The sequence below is a fragment of the Sciurus carolinensis genome, chromosome 18, assembly GCF_902686445.1.
Source record: "Sciurus carolinensis chromosome 18, mSciCar1.2, whole genome shotgun sequence".
NCBI lineage: Eukaryota > Metazoa > Chordata > Mammalia > Rodentia > Sciuridae > Sciurus > Sciurus carolinensis.
Window position 1 is genome coordinate 5028010 of NC_062230.1, and position 25001 is coordinate 5053010.

A 25001-nucleotide genomic window follows, 5' to 3' on the forward strand; every position below is an offset into this window, starting at 1 on the left:
AGTCATCCCAGTGACTCAGGAGGTTGAGGCATGAGGATCACAAGTTTGAGGTCAGCCTCAGCAACTTAGTGAGGCCCTAAGCAAATCAGCGAGATCCTATCTCTAAATAAAAATCCTGTCTCTAAAAAGGGGCTGGGGATGTGGCTCAGTGGTTAAGTGCTCCTGGGTTCCATTCCTGGTACCAAAATATAAATAAATAAAAAGGTTGGGGATATGGCTTAGTGGTGAAGCACCCTGGATTCAATCCCCAGTACCAAAAAAAAAAAGAAAAAAAATGAAAGTGAAAATTGCAATTATATGCACACATGTAATAATATTGTGTATAACATGTATATTACCACACACACACACACACACACACACACACACACTCACACACACCAAGTACACATGTTTGCAAAGCAGGTTGGCAAACAACCTCATCCACCATTAGTGGGGGAATAAACAGACACAGCTGGACTGAGCTGGATGCAGAAGTAGCCATGGGGAGGCCAGGCAGGCATGCTTACTGAGGACAGGAAGTCAAGAATCCAACAGCTTCAGGATCCAGGCTGTGCAGCGCCCCCAGGCCCACAGGCCTTGGGGCATCTACGCCGCAGCACAGAATCACGTGGCCTCTGTGCATCTGACGCTAAGGCATTCGGAAAAGTTGTTCTTTTCAAAAGCATTATTAAAGAAGGCCAGGAAGGGCGAGTAAAGCACTTCACAGTTTCCAGGTTGTTAAAGTTGAACGCAACTGCTAAGATGGAAACCTTTGCATGCGAGGGACCCTCGACCAGAACAGGTCTCCATGCAGAAGGCTCCCGCCCCAGAGGATGGGGTAAGCAGTGCTCCCCTGCATTCCATCAAGTAGGGCAGGTGCCCTCTGAAAGCACCAGCCTTAACCACTTTAAAGTGCCACCTCGGGAGCAAAGTGTCTTTTAAAAGATGCATCGCGGGATGGGCTAAGCCTTTCCCTGTCCTGCGAAATGAAGGGCTGGTGGAGATCACAGGGCTGAGGGGCGTAAACATGGAAAAAGCAGCCGGGGCAGGGCGCACGCCTGTGGCTCCAGCAGCTGGGGAGGCTGAGGCAGGATGGAGAACTCAAAGCCAGCCTCAGCAACCTAGCAAGGGCCTAAGTAACTCAGCGAGACCGTCTCCAGCTAAAATATTAAAACGGGCCGGGGACGTGGCTCAGTGGTGAGGGCCCTGGGTTCAACCCCTGGCACACACAGAAGAACAGACAAACGAGGCTCTCCCCTCCTGCGGGGCATCCTCCACCCCACGTGTGGTGTGGACCCCTGTGCGCCTGCCAGGGCACCCAGCCCAGGAACTTCCCAGCTAACTCATTTCCACATCTCCCACTGGAGGGTCCAGAGCCGAACGCACTTGGCCCGTCCTTTGTAGACTATGCAGGAGACACGTGTGGTCGTGTCCCCATCAAATGGACTGCCCTGTTGGATACCCAAGGCCACCTTGTGACCTAATGACTCATAATGACAGGAAAAAGTCACACACTCAGACTCGGGGCAGACTGAGCCTCCTCTGTGGACTGCAGCCCACCAGGGTCCCTAGAAGCTCCTGGCGAAGCCCAGATGCCTCAGGATCAGCTGTGAACGCAGCTGGCTGGACACACAGCACAGGTTGGGTCCCACGACCCAGGGAGCGGCACTTGCTGCTACAGGGAACCTGTGCCAAAGTTCCACAGCTGTAATGGATCAAGAATGGCCCACAAGGCTGCCCCTAACTGGCCCGCCGTCAGCTATGGTCAAGCCTCTGGAGACTGAAGGCTGCCACCAGTTGTGGGTTCATTAGAGGGACACAGGGACAGCTGGCAGAGAGGCAGGTGTCCAAGGTGCAAGCAGGCTTGGGGAGGGGCCCGGGGATGAGGTCCCCGCTGACTGGGTGTGTGTGCCACACAGCCTCCCAGCTTGGTGGCCCCAGCTTGAACAGCACTTTAAAAAGTGACCTCCTGAGCACAGCTGCTCGGGTGCAGGCAAGCGCAGCCCTTAGGATACAGTGTGGCAACCCCACGAGAATGCGGGCTGGGTGTACTTGGCCGACTTTTTTTGTGGGGGTGGTACTGGGGCCTGAACTCAGGGGCACTCAACCACTGAGCCACATCCCAGCCCTACTCTGTATTTTTGATTTAGAGACAGGGTCTCACTGAGTTGCTAAGCACCTCGCTGTTGCTGAGGCTGGCTTTGAAATCCTGATCCTCCTGCCTCAGCCTGCGTGCGCCACCATGCCTGGCCCTTGGTTGACTTTTGTGCATTGAAAATTTTGTGTGTGTGTCTGTGTGTGGTGGTGCTGGGGATTGAACCCAGGGCCTTGTACACATGAGGAGCCCTGTGCATTGAGATTTTTTTGGAAAGTTACTTGAAAATGTTTCTTGGCTGGACGTGGTGGTCAGTGACTGAACCCAGCTACTCAGGAGGCTGAGGCAGGGGATCACAAGCTGCCTGCCCGGGGAAAGTAGCAAATGAAAAACCCAAAGGGCCGGGATGTGACTCAGGGGTGGAGCGCCCTGGGATCAGTCCTCAGCACTGCAAAAGAGGGTCTTGACCTCACAAAAATTTCAAATGCAAAACAACTTGTTCTTCCTTGTCTTTAAGTATGTAAGTATCTAAGTATGTGAAAATCTTCTTTTCTTGAGACAATCTTGCTAACTTGTCCAGCCTGGCCTAGAGCTCTTGACCCACCTGCCTCACTCTCCAGAGTAGCTGGGATTACAGGTTTGTGCCACCAAGCAGGGATTTTTTTTTCTTATTTTATTTATTTTTTAAATTTTTTAGTGGTACTGGGGATTGAACCCAGGGCCTTATGCATGCAAGGCAAGCATTCTACCAACTGAGCTATCTCCCCAGGCCCATCTTTCTTACTTTCTAATAAACCAATTTTGATAATAACTTTTTAAAACATTGTGTGTGTGTGTGTGTGTGTGTGTGTGTGTGTGTGTTGCTGTGGGTCAAACCCAGAGTCTTGTGAATGCGAGGCAAGAGTTCTGCACCTGAGCTACACCCCAGACCTGACAATAACTTCGAGTCTTTTGGGGACAGTGTATATATTTTTTGCAGTGCTTGGGATCAAATCCAGAGCCTCCCTCAAGTGCTCTACCACAGTTATATCCCCAACCCCAGTGTTCTTAAACATCATAAATTACTTTATAAATTTAAGATATTTGTTTCCTATCTAAGTATCTCAGTTATGGCTCAGGCATCTCAAATATAGCTTGTAAATTCCAAGTGCTCAAACATAGCTTATAAATTGAATAATAAATTAATCTTGTAATAAGTTGAATCTCAAGTTATTTTAAATGTCCCAGTACTATTTATAAATTTAGAAAGATTTCATTCCATAATCACAAGATTCACTTGAGTGATTCAATTTTACAATTTAAATTAAAATCATAAATTTCCTGTTGGACAAGAATACGCCAAGTCATTACAGCCATTTCAAACCCTCAGTATGTTAAATACATCAGGATTACATATGAGTGCACCATAAAAGTACTACCGCAGAACCAGAACAGAGAGCAGCACGTCTGCCATCCCAGCAGCTTGGGAGGTTGAGGCAGGAGGATCGCAAGTGTGAGGGTGACTTAGGGAGACCCTACCTCGTAATAAGAGCACCCTGGGTTCAATCCCAGCATCTCACACACACACAGAAGCAGCAAATCCAGGGCAGGGTGGGTGCGGCTCAGCAGCAGAGCAGTCGCCCTATTGTGGATCCCAGGTTCCGTCCCCAGCACATTAAAGAATACAGGACGTGAGAGTCTGACTTCCTTCATCACGGGTGTGCTCCTGAAGTCCCCTGATCATTCATCCGTCCAGCAGATCTCTGTCGATGTCTGCTGAGTGCCAAGCACTGCCCAAGGCCCTTGGCAAGGACAGCGACCAAGATGAAGAAAACCCTTGCTGTCCTGGAACTTCTGTTAATAGGGAACATGCTGCACACATAAATCTATTACCTGCTACAGGTGCATCTTACAGAGAAAAGAAAGGGTAGACAGGAAGGTGACTGCTGGCAGGGGAGCAGGGAAGCCTCAATGAGCAGATGCTTCTGAGCCAAGCCCTGAGTGGGACCAGGGCACAAGCCACATGGCCATCGTACAGAAGAACATTCTAGGCTGAGGGGACAGTGCATGCAAAGGCCCTGAGGTAGGTCAGAGCAAGCAGGCCCATGGGGCTGGAATGGAGAACATGAGGGTCAGGGAGATGCTGTGTGGAGGCAAGACCTACAGGGCCTTGCAGGGCTTGGGATTTTGCTCTACCTTGACCCTGAATTTTTCTTTTAGGATTTATCGAGATTCCTTCTCCAGAAAAGTCATCCTAATGACCCTTATTAAGTTGAAGGTGTTGCAGGGTATGGTGGCACATGCCTATAATCCCATGTCTTGGGAGGCGGAGGCAGGAGGATCTGGAGTTCAAAGCCAAACTCAACAACTTAGCAAGACTCTATCTCTAAATAAAATATAAAAAGGGCTGGGGATGTGGCTCAGTGGTTAGGTGCCCCTGGTTCAATCTCTGGTACAAAAACAAACAAACAAAAAAAACTTGAAGGTGCCTGTCCCTGGGATCCGGCAGTTCCATTTCCAGGCATCTGCCCAATAAAAACGATCTCAGAAACGCAGGGACGCCAGCCCAGGGAACAGGTTCATTTGTGTGTTCAGCAAGTGAGCAGGAGAGACAATTCCCAGAACTCACCTTCTGGAGGAGGAAACGCCTACACACGCGTCTCAGAGACAGTGGTAAGCGACATGATTGGATCTGCACATCACAGTAATGGATCACCTGCCTCAAAGTACAGAGCACAGAAACACGCAGCCCCGCCCTGCACAGTGGCGCACACTGCATTCCCAGTTGCTCCGGAGGCCAAGGCACAATCACGGAACCCCGGAATTCCACGCCAGCCTGGGCAGCAGAGCCAGACCCTGTCTCAGTCGATCGATCCATCAATCAATATCACACAGCAAACACCACCGCCCACACACATTTCCTCCCTTGCTTCCCTCCAGGCTACTTGCTATGGGGAGGAGAGTGATCTAAAACGCAAACTGGGTCAGTCCCTCTGGCCTGACACCCTCCAGGGCGTCTGGCTGCCCTTAACAGGCCCTGGTGGCCTTGCTAGATCTGACCCCCCACGGTCCATCTCTCTCCACCCCCGTGGCTCCAGGCTCCCTCTTGCTGACTGGTCACTTCATTCATTGATCTGTCGGTGCCTTCGGGAGACACGCAGCCCCTGACTCTGGGCCAGCCTGGATAGGGACCCAGGGCACAGTGGTGAACAGGACAGAGAAAGTTCCTGTTCTCGCAGAACCTCCAAGCCAGGGAAAAGGCAACGACAAAGGAGATAAGAGGCCCAGGCAGAGATGGACGGGCAGGTAGAGTAAAGGAGCAGCCGGTGGTAGGCCAGGGCACCAGCAGGCCTTCCAGGCAAGCCAAGGGCATGGAATCCCAGATGCAGGTCAGCACCACAAAGCCCCTCCCAGGGGCTGGTGACTATCATGGACACCCTAACAGCCAGCCAGTCCCTCTTCTAACTCGCACCATAGTTACGATTAAACAAAAACCTGACTGCTGCTTGGACTGGCTGTGCCCTCTCTACAGGGGCAGCCACTCGGTCAGTATTTGTCAAAGGCAGAAAGCAATTTCTAACAGGCTTCCAAGTGCCAGAATCCTAATTAGAGCACTATCCGGGGACAATTTACCCAGATGAGAAATCCTTATGCTGCAGTTATATTTGGGAAATACGGTTTTTCACTTCACGATGCTAATATTGAAAATGCTAATGAGAATGTTAGAAACAGTAACGGGTGTGGAACCCTGTATGGGAAACAGCCAGGTCACAGAATGGCTTTTTTTGGGGGGTTGGGGTAATAGGGATTGAACCCAGGGGTGCTTAGCCACCAAGCCACATCCCCAGCCCTTTTTATATTTTATTTAGAGACGGTCTTTGCTAAATTACTTAGGGTCTTGCTAAGTTGCTGAAGCTGCCTTTGAACTCATGATTCTCCTGCCTCAGCCTCCCTAGCCGCTGGGATGACAGGCATGCACCACCGCACCCAACTGGTATCACCATTTGAAAAGAAAAAGTAGCTTGACATCATGAAGAATTCATTTGAAAACACGATACCACATTTTAAAATTCCAGTGTAATGGAGCCGGCAGCCGACCTGCGAGGTGCCCTGGGCCAGCGGAGACTGCAGTGGGTGGAAAGCAGGGGGCTCCTGTGCCCTGGGACTGGGACACCACCAGATTTTTAGCCCTGCATTCTGCAACATTACCCAGGAAGGGGGCTTCACTATAATAGTGAAAGTCAAGGTGTCATTTTAACCAAGATTTGCTGCCTGTCCTGTTTCTACATTTTATTGCGTCAGGTGCCATGGTGCATGCCTGTAATCCCAGTGGCTTGGGAGGCTGAGGCAGGAAAATTGAGAGTTCAAAGACAGCTTCAGTAACTTAGTGAGGCCCTAAGCAACTCAGTGAGACCGTCTCTAAATAAAATATAAAAAAGAGCTGGGGGGGCTGGGGAGATAGCTCAGTCAGTAGAGTGCTTGCCTTACAAGCACAAAGCCCTGGGTTCGATCCCCAGCACCGCAAAAAAAAAAAAAAAAAAAAAAAAAAAGAGCTGGGGATGTGGCTCAGTGGTTGAGTGTCCCTGGGTTCAATCCCCGGTACCAATATATATATATATCATGGAAGTTCTGGTTTAGGCTAAGGAGTCTGTTTTCCATCCTGCCTTCTTCGCCTGCCTCCTTCGTCTGCTCTGTCCTCTGGAGAGGACAGCCTGGGAGCTCAGCCTTGGTGAGTTCAAGTTCCTGGGATTGTGTGGGTTTCAGAGGAGGAATTCCCCTTGCCCTTTCACAAGAGCCGGTGGTCTCCCCAACACTCCTGGGCCCCCATTATTGCTGCTGTTTGGCCCTAGGGGACTGGCTGAAGTTTTAAGCTCCCAGCTCTGTCTGGGCCCACATCCAGGAAGTCACAGAAGGCTCAGTCTAGGGAACAGAGGAATGTCCTGAGAGTGCAGTTCTGCCCCAAAGGTCACCTCCTCCCCTGGTTCTCCTGGCATTCCAAGCACATCAGGGACAGCAGAGTCCCCGCAGCACTAGTGGGCCTCTTGTTGAGCAGGGGCTTTGGAGAAGAGCCATGAAAGGAGAAGGAAGTAGATACCATTTTCTTTCTTTCTTTCTTTCTTTCTTTCTTTCTTTCTTTCTTTCTTTCTTTCTTTCTTTCTTTCTTTCTTTCTTTCTTTCTCTCTCTCTTTTTTTTTCTTTCTTCCTTCCTTTCTTTCTCTCTCTTCTCTCTCTCTCTCTCTCTCTCTCTCTCTCTCTCTCTCTCTCTCTCTCTCCTTTCTTTCCTTCTCTCTCTCTCTCTTTCTTTCTCCTGGGAATTGATCCCAGGGGTGCTTAACCACTGAACCACATCCCCAGCCCTTTTTTAAAAAAATTAGACACAGGGCCTTGCTACGTTGCGGAGGCTGGCTCTGAATTTCGATCTCCTACCTCAGCTTCCCTAAACACTGTTTTCTGCAGACTGAAAAGATGTTATGTGGTGGGAAGACAGCGTGTGACACTTGACTTACAAGGAAAATATGAACATTACCCCATGGGAACCATCCCAAGGACAAGCCACAAAGAGGAATTTTTAAAGAAATGTTTACATTTAAGAAAAATTTGAATTGTGTCCCCCAGACATGTGAATAGGGACTTTAAACACATCCAAGACAGCTCCAATCAGTCGAAAGGGGGACAGGAGAGAGAGGCTTCGTCGTCTTTTTTCTCAAATCATGAAAAAGAAACAAGCTGAGGAAGTTCTGAACTGGAGACCTGAATAATTACTGCCATGAAAAATGCTTCAGAATTTGAGTCATTTGAGGTGTCTGCCCGATTGGCAAAAACTTGAACAGAATGAAGAAGTACATTGTTCCCAGCTTGCCTGCTGGACACACTGGGAAACTGCCCGCTGCTTGCCAGGCTGTGCCTACTATGTACAGAGGAGCAGAGCAGGGGTCAGAAGCTTGGTCTTCCAGGAGCCACAGAGGCTGTGAAGCACAGACTTAGACAAGAAAACTTATGATAGCAGCACTATTGTTTTCCCCAATACGCTTCTAGAATGGACAGACATTGCTTGGCAGGGGTCACGGGAGAAAACTAAAAGGAAAGGGTAAAAATAGAAAAAGATCTGCACTATAGATTCTGGAACCCATGATTATTTGTGTGACTAATCAACTGTCTGGGAGACAAGGTCAGCCACCTGAAGTACATGAGAATTCTCACTGATGATGAGGCTGTGATCTGTCCTCTCTGGTCCAAGCAACCTAGTTCTTCCCAGATTTAGTTTATGGAAAGATGGTTCTCATTGATCACTAAAGGCACTGAACATTTAGAGCTCTCCAGGCTTGTATTAAGCACTGCGGATGAACAGATCTGGACCCTTGCCTTCAATTCAGATGCTAACACCATTCATTCGTTCATTCATTTTTGCAGGTTTGAACCCAGGGTCTCAGGTATGCTGAGCAAGTGTTCTCCCACTAAGCTATTCCCAGGACAACTAGCACCAGTTTTTATCAGGAAATTACAATGCAGTCAGGCATGGTGACACATGCCTGTGAGCCAGGTGACTCAGGAGGTTGTGGCAGGAGGATCACAAGTTTGAGGTTAGCCTCAGCAATTTATCAAAAGCCTCAGAAACTTGCAGAGACCCTGTCTCGAAATAAAAAGACTGGGGATATAGCTGAGTGGTAGACCCTCTCTGCAAAAAAGAAAAAGAATCACAGTGCTTTATGCTAAGTGCAAGAAAATAGAATGTTAAACCAAGAGCTTTGGCAACGTGGTGGGGAATGAATTCTGACTCCACCACTTACAACCTAAATGACATTGGGCAATTTAGTCATTGCTAAGCCCGAGGCTTCATCTGCCTGCTGAGCATAACATGAGCACCCGCCTGGACTCTACTGCATAGTAAGGGCGCAGTGACAGTCATTACTCATCATTGTTACTGTGACATTTGGGCTATGGGTAGAAAAACAACCCCCCAGAATTGCCAATTCGAAGCGTGTTTTTCTGGAATCACCACCGAGCCACTTCGGGCCGGGGGCAGCATCCCCCTTGCAGGATGGGGCGGTGGGGCGCACCCGTCCCGCGGCACGTTGGGAACCCCTAGAGTCAACGTCGAGGGCCAAACGCAGCGGGGGTGCCCGCGAGGGCGCGAGCAGGGGGAGCGCGCCGCCCACAGGCCAGGCTGGTTCCCGCCAGCCCGCGGCGCGGTGTCACGCGCCCAGTGACACGGTGGTCGGTTCGCGGAGCTCGCGGAGCGACCTGCCCTCCCCGAAGGCGGCGCGGGCGGGGCTCACATCCGGGGCTCCTGGGCGGGACGCCGGGTCTCCCACAGCAACTACGGCCCCCAGAGGTCCGCGCGCCGGAGGGCTCGAGCTCTCTGCGCAGGCGCGCCCAGCGTCCCCCGGGGAACGGGGTGGGGCTTGCGTGGTGACGTCGGAGGCGGGGCCTGGGCGGTGCGAAGAGGGGGCGCGAGAATGGAGGTCCAGCCTGGCGGAGGTGGCGCGGGGGAGCGCGCGGCCGAGGACCCTGCGCCAGGCCCCAGCAAGGCCTCCGGCGGCGCCGGCCACTACGAGCTGCCGTGGTGAGGGCCCAGGGCGCAGATGATGGGTGCAGGTGGACGTGAGGATGGGCGAGGGGCGGGCCGTGCCCCGGGGGATCTTGGTGCGGGGCTCGGGCGCGTCCTGGGGACCCTTGGGGAGCAGGAGGCCCGAGTGGCCTCGAAGGGATTGTGGTTTGCAGAAGGCGAGGGGCTAGGGTCACCGATCCCACCGGGGTCTGAGTGGCCGGTCGGTCCCTTGTACAGCCAAGGCTAATGACAGTAAGGGCCACCCGGGGTGATCACCTACTTTTTTGTTTTTCTAATTGCAGCCCTTTTTAAAATATTGATTGCATGTTTAAAACGACGGTACTTTGCATATTAGGGTCAGTTAAATATATTATTAAAATTAGCTTTACCCACCTTCTTTTTATCTTTTAATGCGACCACCAGAAAACTTTACACGTGTGGCTTGCATTATATTGTTCTTGCGAGGCACAATTCTGAATGCTTGAGATACTTTGGTAAACAGCAAATCTGCTGCTGTCTCCGAGCTTACATTTTTTTTTTTTTTTTTTTTTTTTTTTGTGGTGCTGGGGATTGAACCCAGGGCCTTGTGCTTGCAAGGCAAGCACTCTACCGACTGAGCTATCTCCCCAGCCCCCGAGCTTACATTTGATAGAGAAAAGCAAAGTGAAAAAATAGACAAATAAGGGCTAGGGGTGTAGCTCACCTTCACTTGCTGCATCAGGTTCTGAGTTCAGTCCCAAGCACCAATAAATAAATAGACAAGTAGATGCACTGTATATTTGATAAGACAGGTGCTCTGGGGGAGAATTAATAGTTCTGGTGGTCAGGGAAGGCCTCTGAGGCTTCCATAGTTGAACAGGTTGGAACAAGGCTTGTGGCTGTGCTGGAGGAGCTTCAGGCAGCAGGAGCAGCCTGCAGACAGAGCAGACTTGCCTCTTCAGGGTCGAGCCCCAGTTCTGCTCTCCATGTTCCCAGCAGCTGATTATCTCCCTCCTCTGGGATTCCACAGCCCTTGGTTTATGTAAGGAGCCTGGCACTGTAGTGGGATCTGCTAAGCTCTATCTCCCTGTTGGTGGCAAAGTTTTTTAGGGCAAGAATCACGTCCTGATCATCTCAGTGCCTTTTCTGCTCTTCTCTTCTTGAGCTAACTCCTCACTCAGCGCGTGGCACCTGGTGGAGGTCAAGTATTAAAAATAAGTGTGTAGGAACAAGTGTGCTCTCCTGCTGGCCTTTGAGAGCAACTGTGTTTCCTGAAGTTGGTGGCAAATAAACTTCTTTGCATGCAGCTCCTTCTGGAGCGGCACCTCCTTACCTGTGCAAGCCGGTGACAAGTCAGAGTTTAATAATGGACAGACGAGTACAGCTTAGTGGTAGGGTGCTTGCCAAGCATGCATAAGGCCCTGGGTTTGATCCCCAGCACATGTCTGCAGAAACCGGCAGGTGAGGGATGAGAAAGAGTTCCAGGTGCGCCCGTGACTCTCAGACCTGATGGTGTTGGTGCTGCCTGTGCGGGCCTGTCCCCTCACATTGTCACATTGCTCCATAGGGTCTGTGCTGGTCCCTCTCCAGCAGCATCGTGCTTCTCTGCTGTGATGGGTGTGGGATTGTGGTGGACGATTCTCATGCACTTAACTTTTCAGAGTTTAAGTGAAAAACTTGCATCTGTTGACTTTTGTTGGGTTTTTTGGTACTGGTGATTGAACCCAGGGGTGCTCTGCTGCTGAGCTACATCTTCAGTCTTTTTCATTTTTGTGACAGGGTCTTGCTCAGTTGTTGAGGTTCTCACTAAATTGCTGAGACTAGCCTTGAACTTGTGATTCTCCTGCCTCAGCCTCCCAGGTTGCTGGGATTACAGGTGTGCGTCACATTGCCTGTTCCTTTTAATGCTTTCAAGATAACCTTGTCAATATTTTTATGCATTTTCTTCAAAACAGGGTTGAAAAATACAGGCCAGTAAAGCTGAATGAAATTGTTGGGAATGAAGACACTGTGAGCAGGCTAGAGGTGAGTGACTTTTTTAAAAATATGATGTTGTCTTTGGATGTCATCATGGACAAGCTCAAAGCATTTAGAGGATGACAGTTCACTCGGGGAGGGAAAGGCAAACCAGGAATCCAGAAAGGACCAGAAGACGTTCAGTTTGAGGGAGACTAGAAAATGGTGGAAAATGTCAGTGGTTTAAAGGACTGGCTATTCAGGAGTTTCAGGCTTGATCTTATCCATTTCTAGCAGAAGAGGCAAACTTTTTCTGTAAGGCCAGATAATATCTTAGGCATTGAGTCCTCAGCACATTGAATATAAAACAAAACAAAACAACAATACTTTAAAAACGTAGAAACCATTCTTAGCTAGGAGACTTACCGAAACCAACTTCATGAAGGATTTGTCCACTTTCACCCCCAACCCTGGCTCTCCTTTGCCAACCCCTGCTTGGAGTGACTGAGTGACAAGACAGCCACCTTCAGGATGACATTAGGAAGAACAAGCAGAACCATTTGGCAGTAGAGCAGGCTTTGAATTCCTAACCTCAGAGGGTCTGTAGGTGCCACCTAGAAGCCTAGCCATTTGAGAAATGACAGAGATCATCTCTACAGTAAGTGGGGGCTTAGCTACCAAGGTTATTTTGATATATTCATTTTACAAATACTTCAAGCCAGGCACAGTGGCGCATGCCTATAATCCCAGCAACTCCGGAGGCTGAGGTAGGAAGATTACAAGATCAAGGACAGCCACAGCAACTTAGCAAGACCCTGTCTCAAAAAATAAAGGACTGGGGACATAGCTCAGTGGTAGAATGCTTGTCCAGCATGCACGAGGCCCTGGGTTCAGTTCCGAGTACCACAGCAGCAATAAAGAGTTTGGGCTTCAGGCTGGAGGTGTAGCTTAGTGGCAGAGCAGCTGCCTGACATACAGGAGGCCCTGGGTTATATTCCCCAGCACTGAAGAAAAAGTTTGTGTTTCAAGTTGAGGACAGAAGGAGTCACCCCAGGGTTTCAGTTAGGTAAAATTCGGTATTTGAGTTGGTTGGGGTATTTTTTAATATTTTTTTTAGTTGTTGATGGACCTTTATTTATTTATTTATATGTGGTGCTGAGAATTGAACCCAGGGCCTCACACAAGCGCCCCACCACTGAGCCCCAGCCCAGCCCCGCATTAGCTAGTTTTAACGAGCTTCTTTCCCTCAGGTCTTTGCGCGAGAAGGGAACCTGCCCAATATCATCATCGCGGTGAGTGCTCAGCACTGGTGCTGCCTGGCGCTGCCCACTGAAGTGCTTCTGCACTCTGTCCTTCCTCCCCAGAGGCCCCAGGCCATCTTGGTCCTGTTATTGGGGAGGCCTGTGGGTCGCTTGCCGTGCTCTTGTGTGCCATGGGGTGGGGCGCGGTGGGAGTTGGGGGTGGCAGTGGCCCAGGAGCCACCCTGGGGTCCATTGAGTGGCCTGAAGCACTGACTTCACCCATCGTTCCCAGGGTCCCCCTGGAACTGGCAAAACTACCAGCATCCTGTGTCTGGCCCGAGCCCTGCTGGGCCCGGCGCTGAAGGATGCTGTCCTGGAACTCAACGCCTCCAACGACAGGTGGGCGGGGCCGGTGGGTGGTGGGTTGGTCTTGGCAGTTCTGGGCAGCGCCATGCCGGCTCCCGATCCGTGGAAGAGCTGGAGGTGCTGGCTCCTCGTGTGCCACCAGCAGACTCACTGTCTTCTTTTCTGTTTTAATGGAAAAATTTAAAAACTCATTTTAAATTGTAGACATAACATAAAGCTCTCCATCCTCACCACGTGCTCGGTGTGCCCTGCGGCAGGGTCAGGTGGTTCCCGCGATGGCACAGTGCTGCAGCCGCAGCGTCCTGCAGAACCGAAGCCCTGTGCCCACGAAACAGCCCCCACAGCCTCTGGCCGCTTTCTGAGTGGCTGCCTGGAGGCCGCGGTCAGAAGAGTCGCACAGGGCTTGTCCCTGGCTGGTGGAGTCCCCTCTGTGGTGCCCTCGGGTGCGTGCCCATGGTGGCACAGGGCGGTTTCCGCCCTTGTCTCGGCTGGACAGCGTCCCACGTGCGTCCTTCCAGGCTGTGTTCATTGTCTCTGAATGGATGAGAGCTGCTTCCGTCTGTGGTGGTGACAAGTAGTGGCGACCCTGATGGACAGGCATCTCCTGGTGTCCCTGCTCTTGATTCTGGGAGATGGTGAACACCCAGAGTGCGCTCGCTCGTCCTGCTTGTCCTGCGTCTCAGTTGCGAGCGGCCACCCTGCTCTTCCCGTGGCTGTTTTGGGTCCCTGCCAGCTGTGCTCAGGGTCCTGTTCCCCCATCCTCACCGACACTTGTCTTCTGTTTGCTCCTCCCCCCGGCGGGCTTCCTGATGGCTGTGTGGTGCTGCTTTCCGCCTTGGATAGGGAATGGTGGGTGATTGTGATACGGGCCCCTGTGGAGCTGCCTGCAGCTGCCTTTGGTGTTTCGTAGGGCAGGTTCCAGCCCTTTACGGTGCGGAAGGTCTGTGTAGCCCTAGAGTGGCAGGTACTATAACTGGCAGCTTACCCGCTGTCCCTGTGGCCTTCCGCGGCCCATTGGGTAACAGCCGGTTCCAGATGCAGTTCCTCGCTCCTGCCCCTCATAGGTCCCCAGCCACACATGCCTCTTTTTGAGACTCGGGGTGGCTCACAGTTGTTGTACCGAGAGAATGGCCCGTTACTGCAAAGGATTTTCTGTTTTGGATTCTTAAACGCCCCCGGGATGTCACTGTAGCGTCTTCCTGCATTTCTCTAGCATCTGTTTCCTTCCGGTCACCTTTTGAGACACACCCACGTCCGCTCTTGGTCACTCAACACACTGAACCATGCACATGTGGTGCGGGAGCCTCCAAGGGTGAAGGGACGCTATTTCAGCAGCTTTGTGCTGCTGTGACCAGAGGATGCCACCTGAATCGGAGAGGAGACGAGCCTGGCGCTCGAGGGTTCAGAGGTCCCACTCCGCCACTCTGGGCCCTGGTGAGGCAGCACCCCATGGCAGAAGGACCCTGTGGAGGAGAAGAGCAGCTCTGGACATGGCACCAGGAAGCAGAGAGCCCCCTCACCAGGGGCAAAATATACGCCCCGAAGGCACGTGTTCCCGTGACCTCCTCTCGACAGGCGTCCCTGTGACCTCCAGGAATGTGTCCTGTGACCTCCAGGCAAACGCTCCTGCCTGTCACCCTGGTGGATCCCTCGGGCTCAGTGTGCTGGTCAGGTCAAGGTGCTTCTTGGCGGTCACTCCATCCAGAACCTTCTAGCACGGTCTCGCCCTGAGCTCCTAGGGGCTGTCCCGGTGGAACCGCAGCCAGCACTCAGGCCAGTTAGCAGATAGTGCCGCGGACGCAGCAGTGCACGCGCATTGGGAGGAAGGAGGCCTGTCCGTTGGGTAGCAGGACGGATGTCTGGACACTGCGCAGTGAGGTCCTTCTGGTCCGCTGTCTATGTAGCTGGGGATCGATTTGATTTTCTCTTTAGAAGGACATTGTTCAGCCTTGATCGAGACCTTGGCGTCCTGGCCTGCGGTGTCCCCAGGGGCGGGCGTGACGCTGCAGCTGGTCTGTGTGCCCTCGGTGGTCACCCAGCAGTCATGAAGACCTCAGCTTTCCTCCTGGCCATTGTGAACAGAAATGAAAACGGTTTCTGTGGGCTGCTTCTCGCCACCCCAGCCTCGCGCTCAGCACGCCCTGCCCTCCGCCGCAGGCCCGGGGCAGCGGGCTGACTGGGAGGGTGGCAGGCCCGCTGGGAGGCTCGGGCAGCGCTGGCCTGGAATGCCGAAGCCGGTCCCATCCAGCACCACAAAAATAAGTGGGTGAGGAGTCCGTGCAGAGATAGCACCACCCCCCGCGGAGCGCCAGCCAGAGACAGCAGCGCCCTGTCCTCCCCGCGGTGTCCTCCCAGGCAGCCCCGGCCGCCTCTCCTTTAGCACAGCTGGGGACGAGTGACCGGCCCTGCTGGAACAGCCCCTGGCATGACGAGGTGGCCTGCGCTGCAGGCTGCAGGAAGAATAAGAGCCTTGAGACCCCGAGGGATCTTGGTGGTCAAAGGGTCCAGGGGACCCCATGGTAGTTGCAGGATAAAATGAGTTTTATTCTTTCAGAAAAAGGAAATGACACTTTTTCTTTATTCTTTGGAAGCCCTCCAAGGAAGAATAAAAGCCTTGAAATATTGGTCCTCATAAGTAGTTAGAGTTAACCCAAAAAACAAATTAAAAAACTAAAATTGGGTCCCGTAGTCCCTGGTGGCATGTGGAAGGTTTCAGAGTCCCTGTGAAGGTGACTGGATTTGCCTCAGGAGGTGACTGTAAAATTCTGGTTTATTGTTTCAGGGGCATTGACGTCGTGAGAAATAAAATCAAAATGTTTGCCCAACAGAAGGTCACCCTCCCCAAAGGCCGGCACAAGATCATCATCCTGGATGAGGCAGACAGGTACGTGCTTGCCTCAAAGGCCTTGGCCTTGACCTGAGTCTCTCACTGGGCTTCCTTCAATCCAGAGAAAAATCACCTTTGTGCTAGGTTTGCTCACCACATCTTCAGACAGCAGTTGACAGGGGCCTTACCCTTGGCTTTGTAGCTAACTTAGAAACGCTGGTTTGAAAACCAGCGTGGTGGCTCAGGAGACTGAGGCAGGAGGATCGTGAGTTCAGGGCCAACCTCAGGAACTTAGCTGGACCCTAAGCAACTTGGTGAGACCCTTTCTCTAAATAAAATGTAAAAAGGTCTGGGGATGTCACTCCTTGGCCTATACCCAAAGGACTTAAAAACAGCATACTACAGAGATACAGCCACATCAATGTTCACTGATGCTCAATTCACCATAGCCAGATTGTGGAACCAACCTAGATGCCCTTCAGTGGATGAATGGATAAAGAAACTGTGGCATATATATACAATGGAATATTACTCCACCATAAAGAATGATAAAATTATGGCATTTGCAGGCAAATGGATGAAATTGGAGAATATCATGCTAAGTGAGATAAGCCAATCTCAAAAAACCAAAGGAAAAATGATCTCACTGATAAGCGGATGATGACACATAATGGGGGGTGAGAGGGGTTAGCGTTAGGGTTAGGGTTAGGGTTAGGGAGGGGGGCAAGAATGGAGGAAGGAAGGACTGTATAGAGGGAAAAGAGGGGTGGGGGGGAAGGGGGGAAAAATGGCAGAATGAATCAAACAACATTGCCCTGTGTAAATTTATGATTACACAAATGGTACGCCTTTACGCCATGTACAAACAGAGAAACATCATGTATCCCATTTGTTTACAATTAAAAAAAAAAAAAGGTCTGGGGATGTGACTGATAGAATGTGAACGCCCTGGTTTAATTCCGAGCTCCAAAACAAAAGGAGAGAATTTGTCTGAGACTGTGTTTCAGCATTACCTCCCCAGCATTTAGGGGCTGGGGAGATAGCTCAGTCGGTAGAGTGCTTGCCTTGCAAGCACAAGGCCCTGGGTTCAATCCCCAGCATGGCCAAAAAAAAAAAAAAAAAAAGAAAGAAATTTAAGGGGACACTTGATTCTGGTTCAGTACACCTGACATAAAACATGCCATTTTGACGTGTGTATAAGCATTAGCACAGGTACGGTGTGCAGCCATTGCCAGTGTAAATGAAAAAAATGATAATGACATTTGAAAAATGTAGCAGTTATTCCTGTTTAAAAAATACCAAGGGGCCTGGGGCTGTAGCTCGGGTAGAGCACTTGCCTGGCAGGTATGAGGCACTGGGATGGATCCTCAGCACCACATAAAAATAATAAAATAAAGATAATATGTCCATCTACAACTTGAAAAAAAAATCAATTTAAAACATACATGTCATCCATACCAGGCGTTATTTTTTCTTTTTCTGCACTTTGCATTTTCACATAGCTGAGTGTCTCATTTGTGGATTCTGGGTTTTCCTTTCGTGTTATAAGCCATGTTCCATAACATTATAATCTTGTTATGAACATGGATGTTTTTGTTTATTTTGTTCTTGTTTTTGAGCCAAGGTCTCACTGTGTTGCCCAGACTGGCCTTGAACTCCTGGGCTCGGTGATCCTCCTGCCTCAGCCTCCTGAGTAGCTGGTAGCACAGGTGTGCACCACTGTGGCAGCTGTGAATGTAGTTTCTACATTTTATTTTTTTGCAGTGTGGGGACTGGACCCAGAGCCTCACACCTGCTAGGCAGGCGCTCTGCTGCTGAGCCACAGCCCAGCCCTTTGCATTTTATTCTGAGACAGTCTCCCTAAGCTGCCCAGGCTGGCCTTGAACTTGGGCTCCTCCTCCCTCAACTTCCTGAATAGGAATTTCGGGCACGAGCCCCACGCCCGGCTGTAGTTTCCGTAGTCACGTCATATTCTACATGTGGGTAGACCCTGGCCATTGCTCTGTCACGTTGTTTATAGTACCAGTAACAGCTGACGTTGTTAACCCTGTGTGCTATCTCACAATATGCTGGGCGCCTGCTGAACACTTTAGTGTCACCTCACTTTATCCACGACCCTCTGAGGTGGGCAGCATCGTTGTCTCCATCTTGTAGGTGGTGACCCCAGGCTGACAAGAGCTGCCTGAGTACCCACGTCCAGCCAGTGATGGGCCCCAGGGCCTCTGCTCTGATGCCTGTGTGCAGCCTGCCCGTGTGAGGTCCAGATGGGGTCCCCACATGTTGTCAGAGCAGGTGGCAGCTGACGCTGGGACTCTGGAGTCTTGTCTTGCTAAGCAGCTGAGGCAGGCGAGTGCTGGCAGCTGCGGCAGCCGCCCTGTGGGTGGTGGGCCTCGGGCCTTCACTTGTCGCTGTGGGCGCTGAGTGCGGCCGAGCCCCCGAGAGCGCGGCTCGTGGGTGTTCACACTAGTGGGTGGCCTAGAGCTCGAGACCCTGGCCCGGGCCTGGGGAGGGTGCCGGGTGCTGAGCTGTCACAGGGAGGCTGTGGCCCGGGCCCCAGTGCACTTCCTCCTGTGCTCCCCCAGCATGACTGACGGAGCCCAGCAGGCCCTGAGGAGGACCATGGAGATCTACTCCAAGACCACGCGCTTCGCTCTGGCCTGCAACGCTTCCGACAAGATCATAGGTGAGCTGAGCTCTGCGTGGCCAGGCCCACGTCTGGCTCCCTGACTGTCTTTAGTTTGCATTTAGCTGGGTGGACTCAAGGAGCCTGCTGGGCGAGCGCCACACCCTGCCCTCGCCCTGGCTCTGAGCAGCCGAGGACGGGCCTGGGGCCACCAGCCACGCCCAGCCTCTACTGTCTGCACAAGCAGCTTCCCTTAACGTTTCTAGAAGTGAGAAATGAAAGCAACATGGTTATCATGTACAGGTGGTGCTTCGAATCACCGTCTGAATTTAATCTTACGTAAGGCTTTGTGGAGGCACTGTTCGCTTCACTTCCATCTTTGTGGCAGTGCTGGGGACCGAAGGCAGGTCCTCACATGCCAGGTCGCGCTCTCTGACTGAGCCACACCCCAGCCTGTAGCTTCACTTTGTTTACTTTCTTGTGGAACTGGAGGTGAAACCGAGGCCTCCAGCATGCCAGCAAGCGCCCTGTCACAGAGCCGCGCCTCCAGCCCCTCAGCCTCTCTCCAGAGAGGAGAGAGCAAGCCCAGTTACGCAGCAAATAGAGGAGCTGGGTCGGCCCCGCCCCGCCCACGGTGACACACGCTTGTGGACGAGCACCGGCCCCACCTTTTCCAGTGTCATTCTGTTTTGAGCCGGCATCACGCTGGCCTTGAGGTTGAGACGCTCCTGCCCCGGCGTCCTCCCGAGAGTTGGGAGCACGGGCCTTGAGCTTCCCTGTCAAAGACCTCACCCATCTCCAAATACCTGCGCCTTTTAGGTGCGGACCTGGCGGAGGCAGGTGGAGGCAGGTGGCGGCACGCCTGCTGCTGCGGACAGCTGTGGGCGGAGGGAGCCCCGCCCGGCACCGCCCTCGGTGGGCGGATCCCAGCCGGCGCCTCCGTCCTCCAGCTTGGCTGGGCCCTGCTTCCGTCAGCCCAGATGGGTGGCTTCCCTCTCCTTGCCTTGGCACCAGCTGGCTGCAGGGTAGTCCTGTGCCCTGCAGCGGCCTGGCACCGTGGTGCTGTCTGCCGCGGCCTCGCTGCAGCTCCTGTGGCTGGTGGGCTGGTCCCCACCCCAGCTCTGCCTCTCCCGCTCTGGGCCATGCGGGTCCCTCTGCCTTTCCAGCCCAGGGCCTCGGCACCGAGAGCTGGGGCGCAGCTCTTCTGAGGTGCTGCCGACACTGAGGCAGGCGGGCCGTTCTGCACCCACACAGCGGCAGGGTGCAGACCCTTGTGGTGTGGGGCCTGAGAGGGGCGCCCAGGCTGGGGGGTGGGCTGGCCTCCTGGGGGCCAGCGTGAGGGCTCCGTGAGGTGGGTGTGGCTTGGTGGGATAAACCAGGAGAGAGGGTGTTGGTGGTCAGGACCCCAGAGAGGGCAGGCGGAGAGCGGGAGGAGGGGGCAGGGTGCCCAGGGCAGGAGGCAGCCCGTGCTGGACAGTGGGTTTCCGAATGGTGCAGTGGGTCAGGGACCTCGCCGGTGTGGACAAGTGGAGCATCCTGTGCTATGCAGAGGCCATGTGGTGTCCACTGCTGTCCCAACCCACTGAGCTGCAGGCTACCAAGGGGGCCTTACCTCTGGAGTCTATTGGGCTGGCTGGCGCTGGCCCTGGGGGCTTGTGGCGTGTGGACCGTCTGTCCTGGAAGCCCGCTGCCCCTCTGGGAGGCTGAGGCTGCCACGGTCTTGTGCCTGGTGGTGGGTATGCACACGTCCCCCCCTGGGTTCCTGGTCACTCCTGCACACCTGCCAGGCCGGCAGAGGGAAAGATGCAGCTGTCCCGTAGCCACAGAGCCCCAGGTGGCGCTGGCCCTTGCCGGGGAGACCTCACCCTCTTCCCGTCTCCGCCAGAGCCCATTCAGTCCCGGTGCGCCGTGCTCCGCTACACCAAGCTCACGGACGCCCAGATCCTGGCGAGGCTCCTGAGTGTCATGGAGAAGGAGGAGGTGCGGTACACAGACGACGGCCTGGAAGCCATCATCTTCACCGCCCAGGGGGACATGAGGCAGGTGTGTGGGCACTGAGCAGACCCAGCCGCGGGGGGCTGCGGGCTGGAGGGGAAGGGCAGCGACGCAGGTCACCTAGTGCGCTTCTGTCCCCAACAGGCTCTGAACAACTTGCAGTCCACCTTCTCGGGGTTCGGCTTTATCAACAGTGAGAACGTGTTCAAGGTACCCGACCACGTGGGCCCGACTCACCTGCACTGTTTCCCCAGGACTGTGCCTGACAGCAGGGGCAGGTGCTCAGCAGGGGCAGGTGGGGAGGGCGCCAGGGCGCACACCCTGCTCCCCGTGACCTCCCTGTCCGCATGACTCTTCCCCACGCTGCGGGCGGGAGGAGCTTGGGTGTGTCCCTGTGTGGATGGTGAGGAGGTGACCCGCTCGGAGGAGATGGCACCTTGCTGGCCACCCCCTGCCCCTCTTCATGTCGTCAGTCAAGGCCAGTTGCCACCCCAGGGTGGCGATCAGCCCAAATACCTCTCACGCGCGGGGTTCTGGGCACAGGACCCCCAGCCGATCTAAGACGCGGCCTGGGGCAGACTCCCAGCCTGTGCTTTGTTGTGAACTTGCCATCTGGGCATGGGAGCTGCTCTGGGTACTTTGGTGGTGAAAGCTCGGTCAGTTGCTGGGATGTGGTGGAGCCGGCGAGCTGAGAGCTGGCCGCCCGGGGCCTCCTGACACCCCCGGGGTTTGGCCAGGTCTGCGACGAGCCCCACCCGCTGCTGGTGAAGGAGATGCTCCAGCACTGCGTGGATGGCAGCATCGACGAGGCCTACAAGGTGAGCCCCTGCCGTCGGGCGCAGCCCTCGCCGCCGGGGGCATAGCACATGCCATGGGCCGGTGCCCTGGGCCCTGCATCCCGAGGGCCAGTTTCTTGCCCCAAACTGTCCTGCGTGGTCAGCCCGGGTTGAAAGTGTGTCTTTCAGCCTTAATTACATCTTCCCGCTGGGAAATCTGTCGCCCAGAGTCCCCAGCCCAGGGCCTTCCCCCGGGACACCACATTCCCTTGGGCAGGGGGACATCTGCCCCTCGTCCTCCTGGGGAGCATGAAGATGGGCATTCTGGGACACTGCTGTCCCCTGTCAGCCAGGAGGAGTCTAGTCAGTTCAGGGCCTGGTCCTGTGAACAGATTCCAGGGGGCACAGTTGGGGTCTGGGGGACCAGGTTATCGCCACCTGCCAGCCCCGGTGTGATCCAGGCCACTGCTCTGACCACAGGATTCCCTTCCTGGCCCCCAGCAGACTCAGCTGGCAGTCGCTGAGTCTGGGGCAGGGTTTGGTGTGAGCGTAGAGTGCCATTTGGGGGACCAAGGCACAGGGCCTGGTGAGGTCTGGGTGACAAAGTGGGCCTGAAGGGAGCCCTGAGACTTGTGGACACAGAGCCCCCCACCCCAGGGTCAGCCCCACGGTGCAAAGGCAACAGGACTGTCTCCAGGCCCTTGTCTGCAGGGAGAAGACAGGAGGCTGGGGCTCCTGGGGTCGCTGACCTGCACGGGCTTGGTTCTGCCCATTTGCAGGAGCTGGTGTGGCTTCGCAGGCTCAGGGTGGACCTTGTGGGGCCTGGGGGTGGACCTGGGGTGCTTTCTGTGCCTGCAGGGAACCGAGTTAAACTGGCTCCATGATCAGGAGTGTGGTCAACCTGAGGCACCCAGGTGGCCCACCAGCAGCCCCGGGGTCAGGTGATCCCCGGCACCACGCGGGCTGTCTGGCCCGTGGCCTCCCCAGCCTGTGCTGGCCCGGCTGGTGTGGGTCTGACCCGGCTCGCATTTTCGTCTAGATCCTCGCTCACCTGTGGCATCTGGGCTACTCTCCGGAGGATGTCATCGGCAACATTTTCCGAGTGTGTAAGACTTTCCAGATGGCCGAATACCTGAAGCTGGAGTTCATCAAGGTTGGTCAGGGCACAGAAACGCCGACTCCTCCAGACGCGCGGCGTTCACGTTTTCTTCACTGGTGATGGGACTGGCCCTGGTGGCCGTGGTGTCGCTGACACAGTGGGAGGGCGGGCGGCCGGCTGTCGAGGCTGAGTGTTGGCCAGTCAGTGACCTGGGCATCCCTGGGTGGCTGTCCTCGTCACAGGTCTCTTGATTGCCTGACTGATGGATGGCAGTGCCGGCACGTGACCAGGGCCTGGAGCTCGCTGGGCCAGGGCCCTGCGCTGGCTGTATCCCTGCCTCTTGTTCTGAGTCCTGGTGAATGGAGGCGTGGTTTACGTAGAGGACAGCTCAGTCCTGTGGGTAACACGACCACCTTCCCGTCACCCCAGAAACATCCGTGTGCCCCTTTGAAGTCGCTCTTTCTACAACACCTAGAAACCACCAGTCTGTTTTCTGTTTTGGAAACTGAAGTTTCCAGAACATCATACAGGTGGAGTCTCGCAGCGCTTTCCCCACCCAGCTTACTGCCCCAGGTTGGCTGGGCCGCGGCTCGCGGGGGCGGCCCAGGCGGTTCCCTTCTGAGTGGGACCTGCCGAGCGAGCGTGCCCGCTGACCGCTCACCAGGCAAGGGACGCGCGGGTGGCTGTCAACGAAGCCGCCACGAGCATTTGCAAACGCGAATGTCTGAGTGCAACAGGCATTTTCATGTCCCATGGTAAATTCCCAGGGTGCTTGTTCAGTGGTAAGTGCGTGTCTCAGTGGTTCGGAGACCGCTGGGCTGGGGGCAGGCAGCTCCCGCGCAGAGCCTGGGAGTTTTTAAGGTTTTTTAAATTTTATTTGTGTATTTTGGGTACTAGGGATTGAACTCAGGGTCACGTGACTACTGAGCCCCATCCCCAGCCCTATTTTGTGTTTTTATTTAGAGACAGTTTCTCAGAGTTGCTTAGGGCCTCGCTAAGTTGCTGAAGCTGACTTTGAACTCGTGATCCTTCTGCCTCAGCCTCCCAGACAGCAGGGATTACAGGTGTGCGCCACTGCACCCAGCTAGGTTTATTTTATTTTTTATTTTTAATAACTTTATTTATGTATTTTAATGGCTGAGGGTCAAACCCAGGGCCTCAAGACGTGCCTGGCAAGCGCTCTACCACTGAGCCACAGCCCAGCCCATTGCAGAGTTTCAGGGGTTCTTTATGTATCCTGGGTGTGGTCCTTCCTCAGATAGTCAGATATATATTCTGTAAATCTTCTAGCTTGGCTTCTTTTTCTTTCTTTTTTCTTTCTTTAATTTTCTTAATGGTATCTTTCAAAGAAATACTTTCATCCCTTTAGGAAATAATTGAACTTGAGCTGAACGTGACCTGATAGCTCGGCCTCCTTTCCCAGCTGTAGCGAGCTGCTGCTTTGAGCAGACTGCTAGTTCAGGTGAACCGAGAGCCCGCGTTCACTAACCGGGTTGGCCGGGCTTGTTTTCCAGGAGATTGGATACACTCACATGAAGGTCGCAGAAGGCGTGAACTCCCTTCTGCAGATGGCGGGGCTGCTGGCCAGGCTGTGTCAGAAGACGATGGCCCCGGTGGCCAGTTAGTACGAGACTCCAGGACCGGTGTGAACAGGCCCCACCCTCTGACGGGGACATGCCCCCAGGATGGCCCTGGGAGGCGCCTGGCTGAGCTCACTGGCCCCTGTCGCCCAAGCACATGCAGGAGGGTGTGCAGGCCGGGTCCTGTGGGTGGCGGGAGGGCCTGGCCTCTGCCGAGCTGGCCTGTGCTAATAAAGCTTCCCATGTCTGTGCTGCGTCTGACTATGGGGGGCCCGAGCAAGACCAGCCCCGCCTGTGTGTGCCCCTGCCTCCCACAGGCAGAAAAGGGGACTTAAGTCATAGCCTGGTCCAGCTAACCTCCAAGTTCTAGAAGCCTGAAGGGGCCAGTCCTGTGGGTGAGGGCAGGTTTGCCGTGATTTCCTGCTGGGTTGAGATGTCCCGGGACAGCTGGGATGCGCCCTCAGAAAGGCCGAGGGCTGAGTGTGCCTCGGGGACAGAGCGCTGGCCCACCCGCCCGGCAGAGCCTTGGTGCCACCACGCACCGCTCAGTGACCCAGTGGAGAAGGAAGCAGAGGCGAGAACAGGGCTTGCAGGGAGCAGGGGCAGCGAGCGGAGGCCGTGTGTTCTCGCCTCAGGACACCCGGTGGCTCTGTGCCCCAGGGTTGCTCCTGTGTGTGCGAGGCACTTTTTTCCATTTATTTTTAATTATGAAAAATTTCAGTTGTATATAAACGTAGAGAGAGTGATCCCAGCAGACTAGTGGCCGAGGCAGGAGGGTTGTGAGTCAAAGCCAGCCTCACCAGCCTAGCGAGGCCCTAGACAGCTCTGAGACCCTGTCACCGAAAATAAAAAGGACTGAGGATGTGGCTCCCTGGCACCAAGAAAGAAAAAAATGGAGACTGCCGAGACCCTGGGTGTGTTCAGCTTGGTCCTCTGCTGAACTGGTTGCCACAC

At 54.0% G+C, this 25001-nt stretch overlaps 1 protein-coding gene across 1 annotated transcript; it reads left to right on the top strand.

The window, feature by feature from the left end:
* Nucleotides 1–9464: 9464 nt before the first annotated feature.
* Rfc2 (replication factor C subunit 2) lies at nucleotides 9465–24294 on the top strand. The gene is made up of 11 exons (XM_047534423.1): nucleotides 9465–9620; nucleotides 11540–11609; nucleotides 12791–12832; nucleotides 13074–13180; nucleotides 15930–16031; nucleotides 18557–18657; nucleotides 20483–20640; nucleotides 20737–20802; nucleotides 21330–21410; nucleotides 22408–22521; nucleotides 23982–24294. The coding sequence occupies exons 1-11, from the start codon at nucleotides 9514–9516 to the stop codon at nucleotides 24090–24092; spliced, it is 1059 nt and encodes a 352-aa protein (XP_047390379.1). The 5' UTR covers nucleotides 9465–9513; the 3' UTR covers nucleotides 24093–24294.
* The last annotated feature ends 707 nt before the right edge of the window (nucleotides 24295–25001 follow it).